The sequence below is a fragment of the Neoarius graeffei genome, chromosome 5, assembly GCF_027579695.1.
Source record: "Neoarius graeffei isolate fNeoGra1 chromosome 5, fNeoGra1.pri, whole genome shotgun sequence".
Taxonomy (NCBI): Eukaryota; Metazoa; Chordata; class Actinopteri; order Siluriformes; family Ariidae; genus Neoarius; species Neoarius graeffei.
The window spans coordinates 44,689,718-44,717,150 of NC_083573.1; the positions used below are offsets into that span (position 1 = coordinate 44,689,718).

At 44.2% G+C, this 27,433-nt stretch overlaps 1 protein-coding gene across 2 annotated transcripts in view; it reads left to right on the plus strand.

Annotated features, from left to right (window-relative positions):
• Positions 1–27,433, plus strand: part of rapgef5b (Rap guanine nucleotide exchange factor (GEF) 5b) — a 142,074-nt gene that overhangs the window by 32,791 nt on the left and 81,850 nt on the right. For both annotated transcript variants that reach the window (XM_060921779.1, XM_060921778.1), the window contains exons 7-9: positions 16,449–16,500; positions 16,729–16,799; positions 23,400–23,525. In XM_060921779.1, the coding sequence (XP_060777762.1) occupies positions 16,449–16,500; positions 16,729–16,799; positions 23,400–23,525 (249 nt within the window). The remainder of the gene's footprint in view (positions 1–16,448; positions 16,501–16,728; positions 16,800–23,399; positions 23,526–27,433) is intronic.

Here is a 27,433-nt window from a genome sequence, read left to right on the forward strand (position 1 = left end):
GTAGTCTCACGACCTGGATAGTAAACAATAAACATGGAGGACATGGAGTTGTTAGTGTTGCTGGTCTTGGTGCTGTGGCTTGTTGTCACCGACAACGCCAACAGATACTGGCAAGAGCGTATAGATGAGGCGAGGCGCATAAGGCTTCAGAAATTCTCGTAATTCTTCTTCCGGGTTTGCGGTGTTTACAGATCCCAGCGTGCGCGTGGGGCGTGTGTGGGCATGTGAGGACACTCCTCCTCACCAATCAGTGCACAGGGGAGTGTCTGCTCACGCCCCTAGCCCCACTCGGCTCACTTCAGCCCCACTCCAAAACCGTGCGAGTTTTGGGTGCTGAGTAGGGCTGAAGCGAGCTGAAGTGAGCTGAAAAAGGGTAGTGGAAAAGGGCCATTAGTGTAGAAAAGCATCAAAAAGTTTTAAAGTGTATATATGTGTGTGTGTATGTGTGTGTGTGTGTGTGTGTGTGTGTGTGTATATACACACACACACACACACACACATACACATATATATATATATATATATATATATATATGTGTGTGTGTATGTGTGTGTGTGTGTATGTGTATATATATATATATATATATATATATATATATATATATATATATATATACACACACACATACACATACACACACATATATATATATATATATATATATATATATATATATATATATATAGTATGTATGTTTGTATGTGTGTGTGTGTATATATATATTATTGTGTGTGTGTGTGTATGAATTAAAAGGTCAATCAGAAAACCATAAATGATGTTCATACAGTAATGGATTATAATTTTTATACTCTAGGACTAAAATTAGTTGTACGGTATGCAATTTTATTACAATCTGTACATTCCTTCTTGAACAAGTCCATAATAAAACTTACATGTACTTGGTTCATCTTGACCACTCTGAGAGTCAGCTTGTTCAGTGCACTGACTGTACATTACCGAGGCAACGGGTTGTATTCAGTCACGTGACTTTTGCTAGTGAGTGTACTTCCGGTGAATGAAGTGGTGGTCAGACAAACCTATTTGTCTGCCGTTATGTAAAGAGCTAGTGAAACTGTCTCTGACTATTTTCGCAGTTTAGAGGTCAATGCACAGTCAAGATATCTTCAGAAAGTTGCTCTTTGCAATGGGACTAGATCCTTACACATTAACAAAGAAGGATTTTTCAGATGAGTTGAAAAATGATCCATCCGTTGAGTTCCCTAACATTTCAAACTACCTGGTGCTGCTGAGATCGTTCTACACGGACACACAGATGAAAACCTGGAAGAGCATGGAAGAGTACAACTCTTTATATATAGCTGAGTTAAAGGTCTGGGGATCAGGACACTACAAGATAAATCCTATATTGTTTTTGCCTGGGTAAGTAGAGTTTTTGGGCTTTTTGTACGCGTCCTCGTGATGGTTGCTAGCACACTACAAGTTTTAGTATTGGGTGTAAACAAACCACAGCCACTCGATTCTTGAGCCTCCTTGCTCTTCTCTTCCAGGTAAATCATTCACAAAGATCCACAGAAACCCCTTTAAAGACCTGGGTATTGGTGAAACAGGACGGAAACATTATCACGGCTCACTGTAACTGCATGGCCAGGGAAGCAGTTTCGTGCTGTTAACTCGTGAGCTCTGCTTTTGTTTATGTGGATCGTCTCGATTATCTTATCTCTCTAGTTCAGTGTAGGAGCCAAATCTACATCATCCTTATAAGGATTGCTAGAACATCCTGATAGAGTGAAAACATGTACGTTAGTTTACAATATGGCGACTACATTCGAACAGTAAACAAAAACACATCTGAAGACTTGAGCGTCTCCTGAACTTCAAAACATCACGAAATAACAGGAAATGGCAAGAAAAGTGATTTTGCGAATCCGAAATAAATCAGAGGAATTTACAAACCTTTCACGAAGTGATCACTGCAAACTCGAGCGCTCTTCGACTCGGCTCCTCCATCACAGAGAAAGGTTCAAGAGCCACCTTTCTCATTGTCTTTTTGGTAAAATCATTTGTTCTTTCACCTTTTTTTTTAATCACTTCATGGGGAACCCAGAAGAAACTTTTCAGTTTCATGGTTTGATCGATTTGAGCAGCCCAAAACAACACAAGTGTAGGCCGTTTTTTAACAACGAGCAAGGTGCCCCAGTGATAGTAACGCTTTGTGAACAGTCAGTGCATTTACATGCACATAGAGAGAATCGAATTTCTGCCGTTGCTCGACTGAAATCGAAGGTCTAAATGCCATGTATACACCTTAATTCGGCTGAAATTGAACCGAACTTGATTTCTCGGTGTAGAATGTCCCTTAGGTGTGGGTGGAGCACAGAGGACGGCAGGACAGAGATTAAGGTGACTAGAAGGCTTTATTGCCACACTTTTCATTTTAACAATAAACACTGGAGAGAAACACACACACACATGCACTGTGTTCTCGTCCAGGGAAGAGCGTCCCCTCTGCTCTCCCTCTGCCTCCTTAAATAGGGCGCGGTTACTGGGAAGACACACAAACACAGGTTAATTACCATCAGGTGTAGTGATTCTGCCACTCACCTTCCCTGGCTCCGCCCTCCTGTCACAGACCGGCGCTTGACCACGCCCCCGCTGCCACATACCCCCACCGCCCAACTCAGGCCGGGCGGCCGTCCGGCCCGCAGCCGACTCCCCCCCGACGGGAGAGGAAGTCCGCCACGACCATCTGCGCCCCCGGCCTGTGGACCACCTTGAAATTGAAGGGTTGGAGTGCCAGATACCAACGGGTGATCCGCGCGTTGGCATCTTTCATGCGGTGGAGCCACTGGAGGGGTGCGTGGTCTGAACAGAGGGTGAAAGGGCGCCCCAGCAGGTAGTAATGGAGGGCGAGGACCGCCCACTTGATCGCTAGACATTCTTTTTCGATAGTGCTGTAGCGCCCCTCACGCACCGACAGCTTCCTGCTAATGTACAGGATGGGGCGGTCCTCCCCCTCCACCTCCTGGGACAACACCGCCCCCAGCCCTCTGTCCGACGCGTCGGTCTGCAACACAAAAGGGAGAGAAAAGTCAGGGGAGTGTAATAGTGGCCCCCCACACAGTGCAGCCTTTACCTCAGAGAAAGCCCGCTGGCACTGCTCCGTCCACTGGACCGGATCTGGTGCCCCCTTTTTAGTGAGGTCAGTCAGCGGGCTGGTGACGTCCGAATAATTAGGTATAAACCTACGATAGTAGCCAGCCAGCCCCAGGAACTGTCTCACCCCCTTTTTGGTCTTGGGCCTCGGGCAGGCCGCAATCGCTGCTGTCTTATTAATTTGGGGACGCACCTGCCCATTGCCCAAGTGGAAGCCCAGATACCGTACTTCCACCCGCCCAATCGCACATGTCTTCGGGTTGGCAGTGAGACCCGCCCGCCTCAGCGACCTAAGGACGGCCCTCAGGTGTTGCAAGTGCCGCTGCCAGTCATTACTATAAACGATTATATCGTCCAGATATGCGGCCGCGTAGGTGGCGTGGGGCCGGAGGACCCTGTCCATCAGCCGCTGAAACGTAGCAGGCGCCCCAAACAGCCCAAAAGGAAGTGTGACAAATTGGTGTAAGCCAAACGGAGTGGAAAAGGCCGTTTTTTCCCGGGATAGTGGAGTCAAGGGGATCTGCCAATATCCCTTCGTCAAATCCAGTGTCGAATAAAAGCGAGCCGTGCCTAGTCGATCGAGCAGCTCATCAATACGAGGCATTGGGTACGCGTCGAAGACACCACGTTGGTTTAGACACCACGTTGACTTTTCTATAGTCCACACAGAACCGGACTGACCCGTCGGTCTTGGGGACCAAGACCACTGGGCTGCTCCACTCACTGTGGGACTCTTCGACGATGCCCATTTCGAGCATGGTCTGAAGTTCTTCCCGAACCACCTTTTTTTTTGTGTTCGGGTAGCCTATAAGGGCGGCTACGCACTACCACCCCCAGGGGCGTCTCTATGTGGTGCTCTATGAGGTTAGTGTGACCGGGCAGGGGCGAGAACACATCCAAAAACTCGGGCTGCAACTGGGCGACCTCCGTGAGTTGGGTCGGGGAGAGGTGGTCTCCACAGGGGACTGGAGAGGTACGTGATGCCAATGTCCCTTTTTGAACCTCCGGCCCCAGCTCCGCCTTCTCCGGAACTACCGACACCAACGCCACGGGGACCTCCTCGTTCCAGAGTTTAAGCAGATTGAGGTGGTAAATCTGTAGCGCCCCACCCCTGTCCGTTCGCCTCACCTCATAGTCGACGTCCCCGACTCGCCGTGTGACCTCAAAGGGTCCTTGCCACTTGGCGATCAATTTGGAGCTCGACGTGGGCAACAGTACGAGTACCTTATCTCCTGGAGTGAATCTCTAAGGCGCGTACCCTTGTTGTACAGGCGGGCTTGCCGTTCCTGGGCCTGCCGCAAATTCTCCTGAGTTAGGTGGGTGAGAGTGTGGAGTTTTGCGCGCAGGTCCATAACGTATTGCAATTTTCCCGCAGCACATCTAGGATGCCGCGTGGCTTACGCCCATATAACAATTCGAACGGGGAGAACCCCGTGGAGGCTTGGGGGACCTCTTGCACTGAGAACAGCAAGGGCTCGAGCCACTTATCCCAATTACATGCGTCCTCACTTACGAATTTTTTAATAATATTCTTGAGGGTGCTTGAACCGTTCTACTAAACCGTCCGATTGTGGGGGATACACACTGGTGCGGATCGGCTTAATCCCCAATAACCCATACAGTTCGCGCAGTGTCCGTGACATAAATGTAGTGCCTTGATCAGTCAGAATCTCTTTCAGGATTCCAACTCGGGAGATGACGTGGAAGAGTGCCTCCGCAATACTGCGTGCGGAGATATTGCGCAGAGGCACTGCTTCTGGGTATCGCGTTGCATAGTCCACCAGGACTAATATAAAGTGGTACCCTCGTGCTGACCGATCTAATGGCCTGACGAGATCCATCCCAATTCTTTCGAACGGGGTCTCGATTAGAGGTAGAGGGCGCAAAGGCGCTTTTGGAATGGCCGCTGGATTTACTAATTGGCATTCGCGGCACGCCGTACACCACCTACGGACATCGCCGCGAATCCCCGGCCAATAGAATTAGGCCATTATTCGGGCTAGTGTCTTATCCTGCCCTAGGTGTCCAGCCATGGGATTAAAGTGAGCCGCCGGGAATACCAATTCCCGGTGGCTCTTTGGAATTAAAAGCTGCATGACTCGTTCTTTCGTCTGAGTGTCCTGCGTCACTTGGTATAATCTTCATAATGGAGAAATAGGGGAAGGACGGGGTGGCGTTCGGCTGGAGCGTTTGACCATCGATTACTCTCACTTGGTCAAACGCATGCCGCAGAGTCTCGTCTCGCGATTGTTCTAATGGGAAATCCGCGAGGGATTCCCCAACAGAAAGAGGAGCCGGTGGCTCCTCACTCTGTCGCGGAGATGACGTAGACGGCTCTGCAACAGCAGCTCCAGCCAAAGCGACACCGGGACCTCCCCCTGTCAAATGGCAGGACCCACTCTTTACTAGGCACGTCATTAAACCCCGAAATCCCGGCCAATCAGTCCCCAAAATTAAAGAGTGGGTAAGGCAAGGATTAACCGCCGCCTTCATTATAGATTTTTCCCCTCTGAAAAATATGTGGACCGACACCAAAGGGTAGCTGTGAACATCCCCATGCACACACAACACCTTCACCCCCTGTGCTCCCCCCAGTGCCTCGTCTTGCACCAGGCTTTGGCGGATCAAGGTCTGATTGCAATCAGAATCCACCAACGCCTGATATGTAGCCCCTTGGACACTCACCGGTATGCGATACGCTCCGGCCTGATTGAGGGCGGCCTCTGGTGCGTCGGGGATCCGTACCACCGCGCCCATCTCCATTGCTGTGCACTGTTGTTGCAGGTGGCCCGGCTCCCCGCAGCGCCAGCAAACCGGCCCGGGCTTTCCCTCTGCACCGGTGCTTTGGGGCTCACCCACCTGAGAGGGGGGAGAGACAGACACAGAAGGGAGAAACGGGAGGGCACCATGGGTGCGGTGGGCCGGCTGGGGTGGAGCTGGCCCCCGTCTCCGTGGTGGGGGAATGGGGCAAGGATGGGACACAGAAGGGAGGGGAGAAAGAGGAGAGAAGACGTCGTCGGCTGTCCTGCTGCCGGAACAGCCGCCAAATGATCCTCTGCCAGTCTGACTGCCTGATCCAGCGACGCCGGGCGGTGGCACTGGACCCACTCCGCGGTTCCTGCTGGTAAGCGGGCGATGAACTGTTCCAGCACCACCTGATCGACGATTCCCTCGGCGCCGCGATCGTCGGCCCTCAGCCACCACCAGCAGGCATCCCGGAGCTGCTGGCTGAACGCGAACGGCCGGCCGACTTCCTCCAATCGTAGCGCGCGGAAGCGCTGGCGCTGTTGTTCTGGTGTGCGCCCCACGCGCTAGAGGACGGCCCGGCGGAGGTCCGCGTAGGCCAGCCGGCGGTCGGCGGGGAGCTGTAGCGCGGCCAGCTGCGCCTCTCCCGTCAGGAGGGGGAGGAGGCACGCCGCGCCATCAGCCACCCCGAGGCTTCGGCGACCTGTTCAAACAATGTGAGGAACGCCTCAGGGTTGTCCTGCGGGCCCATCTTGGTGACAGTGAGGGGAGACGGGCCCGCGGCCGGGGCGCTGGTGGACCCCGCCGACGCGAGGAGATGCCGGAACGACTCGCGATCTTCTTGCTGGGCCAGCACCAGGGCTTCGAAGCGCCGCTCTTGTTCCTTTCGGAGCGTGACGAGCGCCTGGTGCTGGCTTTGCTGAGCCGTGGCGAGGGCGTGGACCAGGTCGGCGAACGGGGAGGATTCCATGGGGCTGCTGGGTTGGTGCTCCACCTTTGCCCTGGGTTTCGGCACTGTAGAATGTCCCTTAGGTGTGGGTGGAGCACAGAGGACGGCAGGACAGAGATTAAGGTGACTAGAAGGCTTTATTGCCACACTTTTCATTTTAACAATAAACACTGGAGAGAAACACACACACACACACACACACACACACACACACTGTGTTCTCGTCCGGGGAAGAGCGTCCCCTCTGCTCTCCCTCTGCCTCCTTAAATAGGGCGCGGTTACTGGGAAGACACACAAACACAGGTTAATTACCGTCAGGTGTAGTGATTCTGCCACTCACCTTCCCTGGCTCCGCCCTCCCGTCACAGACCGGCGCTTGACCACGCCCCCGCTGCCACACTCGGAATCGAGCTACACGACCTAGATTATGCGATTTCTGCCAAGCTACTTAGTGCATGTATACCCTATTGAGCTACGTATTCGAGCTACTTACTTCAGCACTGCCCCTTCTGGAAGTGACGAGTGACGAGACCACAAGCGGGAAACACAACAGCCTCGGTCGGCATGACAACGGCATGAATCTTTTCTTTTTGTGGCATTGTTTGCACTGTTAAAATTTAGCTCACTTACTGTATCACCAAATACATCTGTACAGCTGTTGCATAGCTGTGAATTGTGTACATAAACAAGTCATTGTATTTGTGTGTGTGTGTGTATATATAGATGTCCAACATCTGAAGAATGTCAATAAAAACAAAACAATTGAACTTTTTGTGTTTATTAAGACATAAGTTAAATTGTAAGCAAAAAATGGACTTTAGAAAAATATTCTTTGTAAGCAAAAAATGGACTTTAGAAAAATATACAATTGTGCAAAATAAGTTGTCTTACAAAACAGTGGTCTGCGCAGGACAGTTTGTAGCCATACAGTCTGTTAGAGCAAGCCTAACAGCTTGAGCACGGAACTTGTGAATACGGAACTGCCAGTGTTGCCAGATTGGGCGGTTTTAAGTGCATTTTGGCGGATTTGAACATGTTTTGGGCTGGAAAACATCAGCAGTATCTTTGTTTATGCTCTTGAATAGCTCTTCTTCATGATGACAACCGGAAGTGTACCAACACGATGGGGCGTGTAGCGCCACCTGTGTCTCGGGTGCACAATGTACCTCACACAATAGCTCGATTAACTTGTGTGCATGTAGGATTGGATTTCTCTGGCACCCCTGCTGGGACCCTTAGCTCGATTACCGACAGCAGCTCGATTTGGATGTGCATGTAAACGTACTGAGTGAGCTCAGCTGACCACCACTTCACATCTTGCAAATCTAATGAGGCAGATGTGATGTCGGATGCAACCCACCTATACAGAGCTCATTTTGCATCCAGTCATTAAGCTAAAGTTGCAGAACTGCTTCTCAAGGTGGGGTTGTGTACTGGCCTTGGCAACAGACGTACTGTTCATCGCTTGTTCATGTTCGTGTATCCAGAATGTGATGGAGTAGAATATTCATTTAATTATTCATTATTGTATAAAGCTGAGATCAGTTATGTAATTTAGATTGATGTAATCGAGTTAGTGAGTTTGGCTTGTCTATGTGCTGTAAGAGACTATTATACGTTAATGTACAGTCAAGCTGTGCTGTGATAAATAGTATGACGTATAAATGTAAAGGAAGGGTAAAAGTAAAAAATAAGAAAGAAGTGTTGCCAGGCAAAACAAACCTCGTCCAGCAGCACTTATTTTATACCTATATGTTGATAATGGTAATATTTCTCAGTCATCAGCTGTCAGGTTATAGTCCTATGAAAATCCATGACCTTAAAGGTCATAGGCAAGGGTTGGAGGTGGAACGTAGAATATCAATTTTATTTTCTAGAAGAATGACCCAAAAAGCGAATTCAATCTTCGTGGTGTCTAATTTGCACCCTAAAATTGAATAAAATGGTTAAAATATACTGGTTTGCATAAGTTCCGAAGGTTTGTTTACATCTCACTTACGTGCACTTTCACCGCCAGGTGGCAGTCGTTGTGATGTCATTCAAGGCAAACAGACTGGGAGCAGTTCTGTGTTTACTTGTGAACCGAGTGCACGTGTACGGACTTTGGTCATGAGAGGTTGTGTAAAATGTCTGAAAGCAATAGCGATTTTGAAGTAGGAACTCTCCAAATTGAATATTGAGAGGTGAAACCATATATGTATGAGCCTATGGCTGTTGTGAAGCAGTTGGTGAATGTGGCTCACTGGTTTGACTGTGCGGCCTCGGAATCGGACAGCGACTCGGCCAACTCTGATCGCGGTGACCCTGGACCTCAACAAGACTCGCGCCCAAACGATTTATCCTGGTAGTTATGGTAAATTCTTACTTTCGTCGTAATACTAAATAAGAACCCTTTTGAAGAATATTTAAACCACACGGGCGCACACATAATCCCTGTAATATAACGTGGATTCGTTTATATTGCTAATATAATATATTGCTAATAGTAATACAAGCGTTATACTATTTATAGCCTACTCTAAGTGAGGAAATATCCCTTTTGTCTTATTTCCATAATGATTGTACAGGATCCCTCAGGATTCTTGACTTGTCAATTGCAAGCAAAGGTAAAAACGTTTACCTCCAATATTTTCCTTTTTGCTTGAGCATTGCTGGTCCTTTTCTTCTTTGACGGCTTGATTTTGTGTTTGAATTTTGTCGGAACAGCGTCAGATTTGAGCCTTCTCTGTCCGATACTGACACCTAAACTCTCCAACAAATGGGGATTCTTCAAAAACTGATCAGAGCACAAAGTGGTGTATTTACCCGGCTGCCAACCCTCTCGCTTCACGTGCACAATCCACTCTCTCCACCTCTTCTCCTCTCTCGGAAAAAGGTAAAGACTTCTTCCTGAACCGGTCCCGTTGTTACAGTTCACTGCACAACAACAAGGCATGGTTTTTCTTTGGAAATTCCTGAACGCACGTCTGCATTCCAGCCGAACGGCAATGCAAATAAACGGAAGTGGACTCAAGCTATTTGTTTGCCTTGAATGACTTCACTCGCTGAGTGGTCACGAAAATCGCCGAGCAGAAATTCGCCGCGATCCGCGCTAACTTTTATTTTAATTATTACTTATTAACAATACTTCTAGGGACCAGAAGAAAATTACAGAGGGTTTTTTAACATATAAAGTTTCAAGTGTGCATAAATTGAAAACCTTTGCCTATGAACTTATAAGTTTGACATTTCAAAGTCATTCAAAGTCAAAGGTCATGGCGGCAACTGAAAACCCATATGGGACTTTTTATATGTTGATAATGGTAAACATCTGGCTATCATAAACCATTTTAAAGTTGTAGCCCTCTGCAAACCCATGATCTTGAGCTTGACCTTTCAAGGTCACGCAAGGTCAAAGTTCATGGTGCCAAATGAAAGCCCATATGGCACTTCCTGTAAGTTGATAGTGGTAAATATCTGTCTACCATCAACCGTTTTCAAGTTACAGCCCTCTGAAAATCCGTGACCTTGAGTTTGACCTTTCAAGGTCACTCAAGGTCAAAGATCACGGTGCCAAATGAAAGCCCATATGGGAGTTTCTATATGCTCATAATAGTAAACATCTGGCTATTGGCAGCCATTTTTGAGTTCATCTCATTATCTGTAGCCGCTTTATCCTGTTCTACAGGGTCGCAGGCAAGCTGGAGCCTATCCCAGCTGACTATGGGCGAAAGGCGGGGTACACCCTGGACAAGTCGCCAGGTCATCACAGGGCTGACAGACACAGACAACCATTCACACTCTCATTCACACCTACGGTCAATTTAGAATCACCAGTTAACCTAACCTGCATGTCTTTGGACTGTGGGGGAAACTGGAGCACCCGGAGGAAACCCACGCAGACATGGGGAGAACATGCAAACTCCGCACAGAAAGGCCCTCGCCGGCCACGGGGCTCGAACCCGGACCTTCTTGCTGTGAGGCGACAGCGCTAACCACTACACCACCGTGCCGCCCCCATTTTTGAGTTATAATGGAAAATGTTATTGTGATTGAAAGGTTGACCTTTGTGGTGCCTTTGACCTTCACCTTGACTCGATTACCCCCAAAATATAATCAGGTAATCTACGGACCATTCCACGCCTACCCTGAAAATTTGAAGTCAATCGGTGCAACTGTCTAGACAGTAGATTGTTAACAGACAGACACACAAACAAACAGACCGCACTGAATACAATACCTCACCCCGCTGACTCGATCGCGGGCAAGGTAATAATAACATGGGTAAAATAAAGTGTTGCAATGACTATTTAGAAATAATAACATGATTAAGTTATAAAGAAGGGTCTTCCTATTACAGTTTTTAAAAGCGATAATAGAAGGATCATTTTGAATCGTTGGCGCTTGTGTGTTCTAGATTTTTAGAGCCTAACAACTGAAAGCTCCTTGCTTCTCCACTTTGTGTGTGCTGCCTTTTTAATAAGGCAGCATTCAATATTTTGTTACTCTACTTTGAACATTGCCTGTGATTAGACTGTATCATGCAATTAAGAGCTTTAAAAAGTGGTTAAAGTAATTTGAAATCAATATTTGACAAAACAGGCAACCAGTTTGATGATGCTGAAACCCAGGTGTAGGTCATAAAACGAATTTTCCCTGACACCCAATTATTTTTGTTTAGTGGACCAAAAGCTACTGAATTCGAAATACAGACTTCCAATTTTATTATTATTATTATTATTATTGATTTTTTTTTAAATAGAACAATTAATGAATTTAGAGCTACGTGGTCCTAAATTCTCTGCTGTTTTTTTTTTCCTGCTTCACCATGATGCAATACAAGATACATCATGCATCACGTGGTGGGATTTCCCTGTTCGCGCAAGGCATTGTGGGAAACAAATTTGAAACAGAAGAGAAAAATGGTGGACGTGAGTGTACAAATGAAACATGAAAGCCTAACTACAGTAACGGAAAGCGAGAAGAAAAGACGTTATGTTGCGAAGGAAAGGAAACGCAGGACCAAACTAATAAATATCGGCAGTCAGCGAGCACCTCAGTGTGATCAGCTGTTCGTTTAGCAACAGAATGATGTAACTGTCGGTGCACGGTCAAGATAAATCTGCACATGCGCACACCGAACTTCCTCTGTCCGCTTGACTGCGTGAAGCGAGCGATTTCATGCACATTATTTGCTCAGGAATCTCCTCAAATTAAATAACTTCCCAGCTACAGAATGGCCTTTTTTTTTTTTGTTAAGATATTACAGAAATAAACATATATCACAATGACCAAATTTCAGAGGGAACTAAATTTCACCAATTTTATGAAATCGAAAGGCCGTCTACTTTTAATATTCCGTCTTGTTCTGGTGCGCAGTCTTACTGCATTTTGAATAAGCTATAGTCCATTTCACACATTTTAGGCACTTGGTTAAAGAAAAAAAAAGGAAAGCAAAGCTGAAACTATGAGTCAGCTTACTGGCATCTGTGTTTCTTTATTGTAGCTTGTGGTACGTAGATATGATGGTAGATAGTGGATGCTTGATATTGTATTTGGATTTCTCTCTCTCTCTCTCTCTCTCTCTCTCTCTCTCTCTCTCTCTCTCTCTTTGGCAGTTAAAGGGTAGCATTAAATGGAATGTCGCAGACAGGGTTAGTATGGCATGGTTCCCAGACCAGCTGTATTTTTCATTGGCCTAGATACTTAGTGATACTAAATGACGCCATGCTGTCTGGCCCCATGGGAAATGTAGTTTTATGGGCCACTAAGTAGAATTAAACACGTTCATTACTTGCCGTTACACACCTGGATTCACAATTCTTTGTATGTTACAAGAAGAGCTCACTGTTATAAACGTATTTATTTCCTCTTTAGTGTGATGGATCACACATAATATCAGAGCAGTGAATAAAAACAACCCCAGAGACTATTTCACAGAGATAGGATTTATTCTTCACTCTGTTGCTTGTCATGGGGTGGCACCCTTGAGTGGCCCTTTAATGCGTCCCTTTGTACTGGAAAAGTGAGTGTACATTTATATCTCATTACATAATAGGACTTTAAGGACCACAGATAAATGAGCTTTCATGGTAAACTGGTGATAGACACAGTGGCACAAAATATTTGCCACCCCAGTGACAAGCAATGGTGCAGTGTAGACTTTTTCTGAGGCGTATAGATTTTTATAAATTGAAAAATTAGGGAAAATGGCAGAATTCCATTTTTTACATTAATCGACATTTAAACTTTGGCTTTATTTCTAGCTTGACTTGCACCATTCAGTTTTCATGAGAATGGAAAGAAACCGTGAAAACTGTTTAAAGGACATGTTTATCGTCAGGGTGGCCCGGTGGCACAGCAGGTAGTAGCGCCACCTCACAGCTCCAAATAGGTCTGAATGAATGTGTTAATATGTGTGAATGGTGCTCTGCGATTTATTGGCATCCCATCTGGGGTGAATTCTCCTGTCTTGCGCTTCATGTTCCTGGGATAAGCTCCAGATCCACCGGGACCCTGGTCAGGATAAAGCAGTTACTGAAGATAAATAAATGTTTTCCTCCAGTACTGATAATTCATTGACCCATTTTCAGCAAGCACTTTTCCTGGTCAGTATTGCAGTTGATCTGGAGCCTATCCTGGGGACCGGCATAGAAGGCAGGAACATAGCCTGAATTAGATGCCAGGGCATCGCAAGGCATCATGCATACACACACTAGTGTACTTATTAACATCTTGGGACAATTTGGTGTAGCCAATCTTCCTACTGGATTTTTTTTTTTTTTGGGGGGGGGGGTTGGAGCTGGAAGGAAACTGGAGAGCTGGGAGGAAAACCACATGAACACAGGTTATAACCCTGGGGCTGTGATGCAACAACACTGAATTTCTTGATAGAATAGAATATGAATGCAGTAACTGGTTTGTCATGTCCTTCAAATTCTTACTTTGAAGCAAACTTTCTTTTTCCAGCATTAGGTACTATAACTTGCCCAAATAGTTGTCAAATTAGCTGCTAGCTGTCATTATCTATCATATAGATATCTTTAAGCATTGTTAATTCATTCTCATCTCATTATCTCTAGCCGCTTTATCCTGTTCTACAGGGTCGCAGGCAAGCTGGAGCCTATCCCAGCTGACTACGGGCGAAAGGCGGGGTACACCCTGGACAAGTCGCCAGGTCATCACAGGGCTGACACATAGACACAGACAACCATTCACACTCACATTCACACCTACGGTCAATTTAGAGTCACCAGTTAACCTAACCTGCATGTCTTTGGACTGTGGGGGAAACCGGAGCACCCGGAGGAAACCCACGCGGACACGGGGAGAACATGCTAACTCCACACAGAAAGGCCCTTGCCGGCCACGGGGCTTGAACCCAGGACATTCTTGCTGTGAGGCGACAGCGCTAACCACTACGCCACCGTGCCGCCCACATTGTTAATTATTAGACTTAATGTTTGGTGGTCTTGGACTGTAATTCATGATTATGTGCATATAGTGGAGTACTATGACAGCTGCTGTACTATGAGAATCACACATGTACTGTAGCTACAATCAAAGTGACTTAAGAACCGTGAAGCCTCTGTGTACGACATTACAGCAATAGTGGTAGATAGAGAAAGATTCTGAGTTGACCTAAACAACAAGACACAGATTTAGACCAAGGACATGTTTATATAGTCTCAAGACCAACATTTATTTATGGTGAAACAATTAAGACTCACTACAGTTTAACAGTTGAGAGGTAAGGGGCTTTCAGGGATCCTCCAGCAGATTTATTCTCAAACTTTTATTTTAAGCCTAGGTCACATCCGGACGTATGATTTTTTTTGGCCGTGCGATTTTTGGCGTTTCCCAAATCGCTGCGTTTTTTTTTTTTTTGTTCGTGGAGAAAGATGCACGTTGGCCATAAGTTTGTATTGCAACCTGAAAAAAAATGTAAGCGCCCGTAGAGTTTGTTTGACATGACAAAGAACCTCTGCGGCCAGTCTACGGCTCGAAAATCAGCACGTCACATGCACGCCCTCCGTGTGTTTCTTGCGTTTTTTGCACGTAGACCGGCCGTAGGAGCACGTACGGCCGGTTGTGACCGAGGCTTTAAGTAAAAGTAGTCGCAGGTTTCAAAAATCAAACTTTCATTTTCAGAGACCAAATAGTGTTCGAGGGAAAAATTAATTTTCTTTAAAATGTCAGATGGGCTTGATGTATGCAATGACGTCAGGTAGTGGTTGCTTGGAGCAACTCAGCTGTTTATATTCTCTATTTATATTGTAGTTTTGCTAGTTTTCCAAGTATTTTACAGAATTTATCAGTTTTTAAATAAGTATGCCTCATTGTGTAGCATATAAATGCCACAGTGATGCTAAAAAGAAAGCACAAGCTGGAACTAGACTGCATTTCCGTAAAGAACATGACAAGTGTGTTTGCTCAGCTGTGGTACAGTGTCACCAACAGAAACTGGATCAGACATGAGACATCATGTTGCAAAATCTTTTTTTCACATGATCTACAGAAAATGTGTGTGTGGTTGCGCACTCTAAAATCTCCGTTTGAAATGGCTCAACTCGCAGCGCGATTATGATACTTTGTGCTCTAAAATCTTTTTTTTTTTTTTTACACATGATCTACAGCTGGTGCTGGTAGATTAACAGTGTGTGTGTGTCATGGTTTAAAACAGAGATTTTTAGAGCGTGAAGTGTCATGTCGCGCTGCAACTTGAGCCATATTAAACTGAGATTTTAGAGCGCACACACTCCCTCTCTCGGTTTGCCACACACTTTCTGTAGATTATGTGTAAAAAAAAAAAAAAAAAGATTTTGCAGCGTGAGGTCTCATGTCCGATCCAGTTTCTGTCGGTGACGCTCTGTTCCAGCTGACTAAGCACACTTGGCATTTTCTCTGTGGAAATGCAGTCTAGTTCCAGCTTGTGCTTTCTTTTTAGCATCATTGTGGCATTTATATGCTATATAATGAGGCATGCCTATTTAAAAACAGATAAATTCTGTAAAATACTTGTAAAACTAGCAAAACTACAATGTAAATGGAGAATATAAACTGCTGAGTTGCTCCAAGTGACCACTACCTGACGTCATCGCATACGTCACCACCGCAGGAAGCCCATCTGACATTTTAAAGAAAATACATTTTTCTCAAACACTATCTGGTCTCAGAAAAAAGTTTGTTTTTGAAATCTGCGACTGCGTTTACTTAAAATAAGTTTGAGAATAAATCTGCTGGAGGATCCCTTTAACCACTGACCTACAACTGCCTCATAATTGTTATAACAATCTGTCATGCACCCCTTTGTCACAGCTACTTTGTTTGTTTGTGCCTAGTTCTAACATACAGTACATGCAAAGCATGCACTCTCACACTGAGCTACATCCTCTACAAGACTCTATCTCCATCTTTGAGGAGAAATTTCAGCCTTCTTATTGAGCTGCCTAAATCCTTGCCAGACAGCAGCTGTTGATTTTCTACATGCTATGGTTTTCAGCAGCATTATGTCCTGACTGCTCACACTGTAATGATTCTGGCCAGCAGCCTGGCTGACTTTTGCATCATGTTCTTTATGCTTGCTTCGAGTGGATAATGTCTGACATGAGCTGTACATACTGCTGGAGGCTCCTCTGCTAAAGTGTTTCATTTGAACAGGTGCAGAATGAACTGACAGCAACACTGGCTCAAAAAGGAAGGTGCAAATCAAGTAAGGCATCTTTTAATTCTTTACTGGTGCAAAGGAAACTCAAATTATTTTTCTTTTATTGGATGTTCAAAGTTGGCATTACAAAAATTGACACTTTTAAAGGAATACTCTTATTTCACCAGTCGTGAAGCATGTACTCCTCTGTCATATTCTTTGGTACTGTAGTGCATTGTCATGGCCACAAAACAGAGTTAATTCTTACTATATACTTTTTTTTTTTTTAAACAGTGATTGAGGACACTGTCCCAGAGCACTCTTTTGACCTCCCACCCTGCACATTGTCTTCCAGTGAGCAAAAGGTATGATACAGTTAAGTTATTCCATGAAATCGAGTCGTACATGAGCTGGTAGCCGACGAGGCACGTAGCATAGAGTTGGCTATAAGGCATGTACGACGAGATTGAGTGGAGTAACTGTTTTATTCAATCCACATTCACTGGATTTTGAGAAATGGAGCATTTTTTATTTTTTGCAAATTTCATAAACAAAAACTTTTATGCAAAACATCCAACAAAATCTTTTCTGCTTAGAATGTAAACAAACCAGCGAGATGACAGCAATTTGTGAAAAATGCTATAATAATAATTCTTGGAAAAAAAAAAGACGTTCTTACCATCAAATGCTTTTATTCCATATTTTGTTGCTTGTTTTGTGGGGTCCCCCCCCCCCCCGAATAGAGTTTTTATTTCATCCTCGGTTGGTTTAGCAACACGCGCCACCATTTTGTTTTTCTCTACTCACGGTATATGAGCTGATAGCCTAGTAGTAGAGTAGCCAGTCAGAGCATGTGATTGCTCATATCCAGTGAATGTGGATAGAATAAATCTGGATATCGGTGTGATATCTGTGTCTGGGTGTATACTATAAATCTACTGAACTCATGTCATTCTTGTGAGTCATTATCACTATGAAATAACATGGAAATTATATGGGATTATGCAGTGAACTTGCCTCACAGCAAGAAGGTTCTGGGTCCCAGCGGCCGACGGGAGCCTTTCTGTGTGGAGTTTGCATGTTCTCCCCGTGACTGTGTGGGTTTCCTCCGGGTGCTCCAGTTTCCCCCACAGTTCAAAGACATGCGGTTAGGTTAACATGGGGTGGCCTTGGGCTGAAGTGCCCTTGAGCAAGGCACCTAACCCCCAACTGCTCCCCAGGTGCTGTAGCATAGCTGCCCACTGCTCTAGGTAGGTATGTGTGCTCATTGCTCACTTGTGTGTAGACGTGTGCGTGTGTGTGTTCACTGCTTCAGATGGGTTAAATGCAGAGGAGAGGAATTTCACTGTGATATATAAAGTTGTTCGTCTTAGCTGTATACATGATGAAACTTTGTACACACACAGCTTCTACTCACCCAGGAGGCTTTTCATAAATAGTTTCCAAATAGCCTGAGCTCCAAACAACTTCTCAAGTTCTAAACTAAATCGGTTTCATGAAATTAAACATCTCATCTCATCTCATTATCTCTAGCCGCTTTATCCTTCTACAGGGTCGCAGGCAAGCTGGAGCCTATCCCAGCTGACTACGGGCGAAAGGCGGGGTACACCCTGGACAAGTCGCCAGGTCATCACAGGGCTGACACATAGACACAGACAACCATTCACACTCATATTCACACCTACGGTCAATTTAGAGTCACCAGTTAACCTAACCTGCATGTCTTTGGACTGTGGGGGAAACCGGAGCACCTGGAGGAAACCCACGTGGACACGGGGAGAACGTGCAAACTCCACACAGAAAGGCCCTCGCCGGCCCCGGGGCTCGAACCCAGGACCTTCTTGCTGTGAGGCGACAGCGCTAACCACTACACCACCGTGCCGCCCCTGAAATTAAAAATGTTTAGGGAAATGATTTAATTTTATAATGCTGTATAAAAACTACTTGATTTTGAGTAAAAGCTTTTCTATTATTAAATGCATTTTGCTAAAAATAAATGTATACATGGTAGATATGTAATGATATATCATGCGATGATAAATCACAATACACATTTATGACTCGAATTGAAGAAATGAATCACTATTGTTATTAGGCTGTGTAATCTCTGACTTTCTTAGCGGTAATCGCGTTGTTTAGATGCAGAGGGCACAATGACATACAATAGCAGGAATCTATAGAACGTCATCCTTGGCGGAAGTAATGTCGCGAAAACACACACAAAAACAGATTTAAATGGGAAAGAGCTGCTGTGTAATTGACTATACAAATGGATTTAACAAGAAATCAGAGCTCTCTTTTTACAGACTGCTGAAAGCTAAAGAAAAGAGAAACAAACGGAGGTAGTAGAAATGTTCCTAAAGGTTTATTAAGAAAAGGCCTATTGGTGTATTTTTTTTTTTTCATTTTTAATCAGAGGAATATTTTAGTTAGTAGGCGATTTATATTTTACTCCAACTCCATTATTTTACAAATGTGGGTAAATAATTGTTGGTTATTAAGAAGATGAAACAAAAGTTTTTTTTTTTTTTTTTTTTTATTTAACAAAAGTAATATTTAAGTTGATAATAAATAGGAAAATAAATGTTGCCTTTTTTTGGTCATAGAGTAATTTTTTTTCTTCAAAAATATTGTGGTAAAATTGAATTGTGAATTATAATTTATTCCTAGTGCAGAAGGTTTCTGTGTGAGATGCCGTGTGCATATATAATGAGGCGTAGGTTTTCTTCCAGGCTTTCCCTACTTCTAGTGTGCAGTGTTTGTCTGAAAGCACTGAGAGCCTGCTATTAAAACTGCACTCGTCTCAGTATGCACCCTCAGGCTCTTCCAAATCCTTGCCTGTGTTTGTGTGGAAGCGCATTGTAGCTTTATGACGAGAATAAAGCAAGCTTAAAATATCTCATTCTCATCTCATTATCTCTAGCCGCTTTATCCTGTTCTACAGGGTCGCAGGCAAGCTGGAGCCTATCCCAGCTGACTATGGGCGAAAGGCGGGGTACACCCTGGACAAGTCGCCAGGTCATCACAGGGCTAACACAGAGACACAGACAACCATTCACGCCTACGGTCAATTTAGAGTCACCAGTTAACCTAACCTGCATGTCTTTTGGACTGTGGGGGAAACCGGAGCACCCGGAGGAAACCCACGCGGACACGGGGAGAACATGCAAACTCCACACAGAAAGGCCCTCGCCGGCCACGGGGCTCGAACCCGGACCTTCTTGCTGTGAGGCGACGGCGCTAACCACTACACTACTGTGCCGCCCCAGCTTAAAATATACTGTATATATTTTTAAATATTTAATCAAAGGAGTTTTTAAGTTGGTAAACAATAGGAAACTAAATGTTGCATTTTTTTTTGTTGTTGTTGTTGCAATATTGTCTTCATTTAATTTTTTTTTTTTCAAAAACCTTCCACTTCTTCTTTCGGCTTCTCCTGTTAGTGGTTGCCACAGCGGATCATCATGATCTGAATATTTGATTTGGCATAGGTTTTTACACCACATGCCTTCCTGATGCAACCCTCCCCAATCTATCCGGGCTTGGGATAGATCTATCCAATCTATCCTGGCTTGTGCAACCCCACTGGCTGGGTATTCTTACCTAATCTGCATGTCTTTTGAACTGTGGGGGAAACCAGAGCTCCCAGAGGGAACCCATGTAGACACGGGGACAATATGCAAACTCCACACAGAAAGAACCCTGTCAACCATGAGGTTTGAACCCAGAACCTTCCTGCTGCGAGGCAACAGTGCTAACCACTGCACCACCAATGATAATTTTTTTTTTCAAAATTGTCATGGGAAAATCGAATCGTGAACCAAATATCGTTAATTGTGAACTGGGTGATTGTTACATTTGTCCAAACTTATGACTGCTATTGTACCTACAACATCTGGAGTAAATCTAGGCATACAGCAGTGTTGCAGTCGAGTCACTAAACCTCAAGTCTCGAGTCCCCAGTGTACAAATCTGAGTCAAGTCAAAGTCATTCAAAAAAATCTCAAGTCAAGTCCGAGTCAAGTCCACTATTGATCGGAGTCCAACACTCCAACCGCAGCATTTGATGGTGGCTGTTTCAGCGCCATTAACATTAGTTTGTTCCTGAACATGACATATGAACAGGTGAATGTTCATTCGCTTTATCAGGGAGTGTGAAGTATTCTGTCAGAGATAGTTGGAAGACGGATGCAAGTGCAGAAGATGTGTTTATTAATACAAGTGAAGAGGGTAAACAATCCAGAACGGCCAGCAAAATCGTAAAACAGTGAAACAGGCAATAGGTCGAGCGAGGCACAAACAGGCTATTGTAGACTCTGCAGAATCAAAGACGAGAAACAGGAAATCAGTGATCAGGAAACCAAACAAGGAAATAAGGCTTGGTAATGTGTCAGTAATGCAGTTCAATACTTCACCAAGTTTTCACAGTTTACCGTCACTTATAGGTGCACTGATTTGTGCCTTAATCCTGTGCAGGTGCAAGTAATTTACGGTGCGCGTGGGAGAGTCCACTTGGCGCATGCGCTGTCTGGCACACGCCCGAGAGTCTATCTGATGCACGCGCCAAAGCACGCAGGTGTGACACAATATCTTTATGCCAGATTATTTTGGCATGTTACAAAAAATAAAGAAAAAATCAGTCCTTGTCTCCAATTTACGAGTCCGAATGCAGTTAATGCACAAGTCCGAGTCCAAGACTGAGTCATCAGTGCTCAAGTCCAAGTTGAGTCACAAGTCCTTAAAATTAGGGCATGAGTCGAATTCAAGTCCGAGTCCTGGAGTACTACAAGCCTGCTATACAGTAAATCTGTACAGCATCTATAGTACTATGGACAAATAGTGTACGTGTCTGCTTATAACTATAGTGTTATCAAGTTCATCGGAATAGTTGAAATACAATGCCGATCCTCTTTGCTCTTTTATGCACATAAGGTTGAGAGCAAGATTTTAAAGTATTTCCCTTTTGTCACGAGACATTGTTCATTGTTGCCTTTATTCAGATGTGGCTTTAGACAAAGTGTCCAGGAATGTGAAGTGTTCCAGTTATCTTGAACAAGTCTGCCCAGTATGAGGTTAAACTCCTTTATATAGACTGTAGTGATTGTATTCCTTTTGTGTGGTTCATGAAAAATTCCTTTCTGTTTCTGTCACACTAAAGGATGAAGTCATAAGTGTTACATCCTGGAAGCCTTCTGGTCTTGTGTGTGTGGGTGGGGGTACATGTGCAGGTGTGTATGTAGATGGAGAAGCGCTGGTTAATGGAACAATCCTGAATTACTGTATAGATTACTGTGAAATAAGTGGAGGCAACTGCAGTTATTCTTTTATTCATACACAGTCCCTGTGTCTGAAATTGTTCACTACTCCCTGGTGAATTACTATATAGAGGACTATATAGTGAGCTCATCTCATTATCTCTAGCCGCTTTATCCTGTTCTACAGGGTCGCAAGCAAGCTGGAGCCTATCCCAGCTGACTACGGGCGAGAGGCGGGGTACACCCTGGACAAGTCGCCAGGTCATCACAGGGCTGACACATAGACACAGACAACCATTCACACTCACATTCACACCTACGGTCAATTTAGAGTCACCAGTTAACCTAACCTGCATGTCTTTTGGACTGTGGGGGAAACCGGAGCACCCGGAGGAAACCCACGCGGACACGGGGAGAACATGCAAACTCCGCACAGAAAGGCCCTCGCCAGCCACGGGGCTCAAACCCGGACCTTCTTGCTGTGAGGTGACAGCGCTAACCACTACACCACCATGCTGCCCTATATAGTGAGCTCATTGGTAAAATGAAAAAACACTTTCGGACACAGTCCGTCATGCTGGTATTTTCGTCATTACTGTCGCACAATTAAAACGTGCCAGATCAGTCGGCTGGTGGGTTTTCAAAATATGTATGCATTTTTGTGATGAATCCATATTATACTGAGTGTATTTCCCACATTAATCAATACAAAGTACCTGCATCTTTCAGTTTTTAAAAAAAAATCAAGGCTGAATACTTTCTTCTTTGCCACTGCCTTTTATTAAATCAAGTTTGAGACTTTTAATTTGATTTATTTCAGCGCGACCGCAATGCATGATGGAATATATTGCTTTGGTTAGTGACGATCGGTTGTACACTACTTTTCGTGATGCATTGTGGGATACTTTGAGTGCACTATATAGGGTGTAAATAAGCCTCACTAAGGTTTCGGACAGCACTACAAAATGGCTACCCCACTATGTAGTGCCCTATATAGTGAGTAAGGAGTGATTTCAGACACGGTCAGTGTCTGACCTGAAGCAGGTAAAGGTCACAATGCAGGTATGTGACGCCACATAACATCTTAATTACTGATAATGTGATTATTCATGCACTGTGTTGGTGCGTTCCTTTGAAAGAATGTGCAAAGTCTAAACTTTGAGTGTTTTGATGATTCTTTAAGCCAGAGAGAATATTATACAGAGTGTATAGGACCACTGTCCTGTTCTACTGTGCATTCTTCCACATGCAGACTTTTACAAATACACAGTAACATACTCTCCCAGTCAACGCTGGTCAGTTGCCCACTTGCAGGACATTGTGAAACTTCCTATTCACAACTGGACCCACTAGCAGATGTTTCCTGGCCACCCCTTCTCTTGTGGTGTTTTTTTTTTTTAATATATGAGAGAGAGAGAGAGAGAGAGAGAGAGAGAGAGAGAGGCTAAAGGAAAGAGAAATGCAGGTTTCCTTTCACAAAATGTCTAGAGAGACTCTGCTATCCCAAGCTGTATACCATGACTCCCTGCACTGGATTCTAGTAGCCAGAGCTCTCTGTCTCACCTGAAGAAATAGGACGCAGTGTGGATAGGCATATATATATAATATATATACACACACACACAGTGTGTGAGTGTGTATGTGTGTTGAAGCCCCATGGCGTGGGACTGTGGTCTGAGATACGTGTTCTCTGTGTCCCCTGAACTGCAGCATGGCCCTGGGACTGGATTACACAACAGAGAGGACACAAATCGTATGGAGATGGTCCAGCGACTAGCCAAAGACGGATGCCGCCTCCTGCACAGTCCGCTTAAACCCACTGAACGACCAGCTGAGGTGAGTCAGAGGAGACACACACTGCACAGACACACTTTGACATCAGCATACACAGTCAGTGGGGTTTAATGTTTACGAGTAATTACTGTCTGAAATCAGAAGTCTCTGCACCCTGAAATGTATGCATGAATGATGGAATATTTAATTATATTGAGTTAAACATTCAAAACCAGTCTTAAGAAATAAATCACATTATGTTCATATGCGTGTTTTCATTCCCCCTTTTTTCTTTTTTTTTCCTCAATATTGAGCTCTGTATGATTATCAGGGTCGACCATTAGAGTAGAACTGAGCAGAATTTCTGAGCTCAAATAAGTACCAATTAATTATCACATACCTCTTTCTGATTGGCCAGTTTCATTGAGCTCCTACCTCCTCATTTTTTGTCATTTGCTAGTTATTTTAACAATGACAGGAAAGTGATCCAATTGTCATAAGACTGGATCAAACCAGTCTACCTACTTTTTTTTTTTTTAGACACAGAAGACTGTGTCTTGCTAACCTTTCCTTTACAGAGATTCATTGCACACCCTAACAATAAAGACTTGTTACACAAGACGTGTAAGAACTAAAATCACACCAGTGCAGTCAGTTTTCCTGCCTTGTGTGGCATTTTGCTGTGAGCGTTTCATGAATTCAGTGGTGATTTAGAGGCTCAGACTATAATATCTATATTATGGCACTAAAACACGGAAGTCCCAAAACATTGTTCATCCATTTCTAAAGAGCTATATATGTGCTTAATCATCATTCTCGAAATCATAAAAATATTAGTGTGACATTTATTGCAACTATACCTACATTCAGTGTCCACTTTATGAGGAACACCTCTACACACATGCAAATATCTGCTCATTCATGCAATCAGCCAATCGTGGCAGCAGCACAATGCACAAAATCCTACAAATGCAGTTCAAGAGTTTCAGTTGATGTTCAAATCATGAATATTTCAGAAACTGCTGATATACTGGGATTTATGATGCAGAGCAGTCTCTTGAGTTTACATACTAGAATGGTGCAGAGTGGCAATTCTGCAGGTGGAAACATCATCGGAAGGCTTCAGTGACTCAAACAACCACTGTTTACAAATGAGCAGAAAAGCATTTCAGAATGCACATGTCAAATGGTTGACAACAACAAAACATACTGGACACTTGAAGATTGTAAAAAAAAAAATTGCATTTTACATGGTGGCACAGTGATGTAGTGGTTAGTACTGTCGCCTCACAGCAAGAAGGTCCTGGGTTCGAGCCCCGTGGCCGACGAGGGCCTTTCTGTGTGGAGTTTGCATGTTCTCCCCGTGTCTGTATGGGTTTCCTCCGGGTGCTCCGGTTTCCCCCACAGTCCAAAGACATGCAGGTTAGGCTAATTGGTGGCTCTAAATTGACTGTAGGTGTGAATGTGAGTGTGAATGGTTGTTTGTCTCTGTGTCAGCCTTGTGATAACCTGGCGACTTGTCCAGGGTGTTCCCTGCCTCTCGCCCATGGCCAGCTGGGATAGGCTCCAGCTTGCCCGTGACCCTGCACAGGATAAGCGGTTACAGATAATGGATGGATATATAATTGTGTGTGTGTGTGTGTACACACAACCCCAATACCAAAAAAGTTGGGATGCTTTGTAAACCGTACATAAAAAAAGAATGTGATAATTTGCAAATCTTGGAGACCCTACATTTTCATTGAAAATAGAACAACACCTTTATCACACGAAGACTTAAGCACAGGGAAACTCATCTCTGCATTTAACCCATCTGAAGCAGTGAACACACACATGAGAAATGAGCACATACACATACCCAGAGCAGTTGGCAGCTATGCTACAGCACCCAGGGAGCAGTTGGGGGTCAGGTGCCTTGCTCAAGGGCACTTCAGCCTAAGGCTGTACCATGTTAACCTAACTGCATGTCTTTTGAACTGTGGCGGAAACCGGGGCACCCAGAGGAAACCCACGCAGACACGGGGAGAACATGCAAACTCCACACAGAAAGGACCCCATCAACCGCCAGACTTGAACCCAGAACCTTCTTGCTGTGAGGCAACAGTGCTAACCACTGTGCAGTCCCGCAAAGACAACATACCAAATGTTGAAACTGAGAAATGTTATTGTTTTGTTGAAAAATATATGCTCATTTTTGAATATGATGTCAGCAACACGTTTCAAAAAAGTTGGGACGGGCATGTTTCCTACTGTGTTGCATCACCTCTACTTTTAACAACACTCTGTAAACGTTTGGGAACTGAGGAGACCAGTTGCTGTAGTTTTGAAAGAGAAATGTTGTCCCATTCTTGCCTGATATACAATTTCAGTTGCTTAACACTTCGGGGTCTTCTTTGTCATATGCTGCGCTTCATAATGCACCAAATGTTTTAAATGGGAGACAGGTCTGGACTGCAGGCAGGCCAGTTTAGCACATAGACTCTCTTACTACAGAGCCATGCAGTTTTAATATGTGCAGAAAGTGGTTTGGCATTGTCTTGCTGAAAGAAGGAAGGCCTTCCCTGAAAAAGATTTTGTCTGGATGGCAGCATATTGCTCTGAAACTTGTATATATCATTCAGCATTAATGACGCCTTCCCAGATGCACAAGCTACCCATGTCATGTGCACTAATGCACCCTCATACCATCACAGATGCCGGCTTTTGAACTGTGCACTGATAACAAGCCAGATGGTCCCTCTCCTCTTTAGCTTGGAGGACCATGATTTCTAAAAAGAATTTCTACTTTTGATTTGTTAGACCTCGAGACAATTTTCCACTTCGCCTCAGTCCATCGTAAAAGAGCTTGGGCCCAGAGAAGGTGGCGGTGTTTCTGGATATTGTTTATATCTGGATTTAACTTGCATTTGTGGATGCAGTAATGAACTGTTTTCACAGATGATGGTTTTCTGAAGTGTTCCTGAGCCCATACAGTGACTTCCACTACAGACACGTGTCTGCTTTTAATGCAGTGTCTCCTGAGGGCCTGAAGATCACAGGCATCCGGTATCAGTTTTCAACCTTGTCTCTTGCATACAGAGATTTCTCCAGATTCTCTGAATCTTTTAATGATATTATGTACCATAGATGATGTGATCCCCAAATTCTTTGCAGTTTTACATTGAGGAATGTTATTCTTAAATTGTTGCACTGTTTGCCCACTCAGTCTTTCACAGAGCAGTGAACCCCTCCCCATCTTTACTTCTGAGAGACTCTGCCTCTCTGGGATGCTCTTTTTATACCCAATCATGTTACTGACCTGTTGCCAGTTAACCTAATTATAATTATTATTATTATGGTTTTTTTTTTGTTCTTGTTTTTTAGCATTACACAACTTTTTCAGTCTTTTGTTGCCCCTGTCTCAAATTTTCTGAAATGTGTTGCTGACATCAAATTCAAAATGAGCATATATTTTTCAAAACAATAATATTTCTCAGTTTCAACATTTGATATGTTGTCTTTGTACTATTTTCAATGAAATATAGGGTTTTTGATTTTCAAATCTTCACATTCTGTTTTTATTTGTTATTTATTTCCAATATTCAGTTGTCCAGTTTCGGTGAGCTAGTGCCCACTGTAGGCTCAGATTCTTGTTCTTGTTGAGAGGAGTGGCACCTGAACCTGATTCCTGTCGCGTATAAAATAAATGCATCTTACTTGTTTCTTTCAGTGGCTGTATTAGTGATACCTAAATTTACTTGATAATTATGCAAAAATAATGTGTACATTACAGGCACATATTCTACAGTACTGATATGCATTGTTTAGCTTAATTGATTTGTCACATATTTTACATAAAAAAAAGCAAAAGAATACATTAAGATAGAAAAAAAAATGGTTTGTGAGAGGAAAAGAATACATGGCGCAGCTCCAGTTGATTTTCAACCCCTACATATTGCAAAAAATTAAAAAGAAACCTACAACAAAAGTAT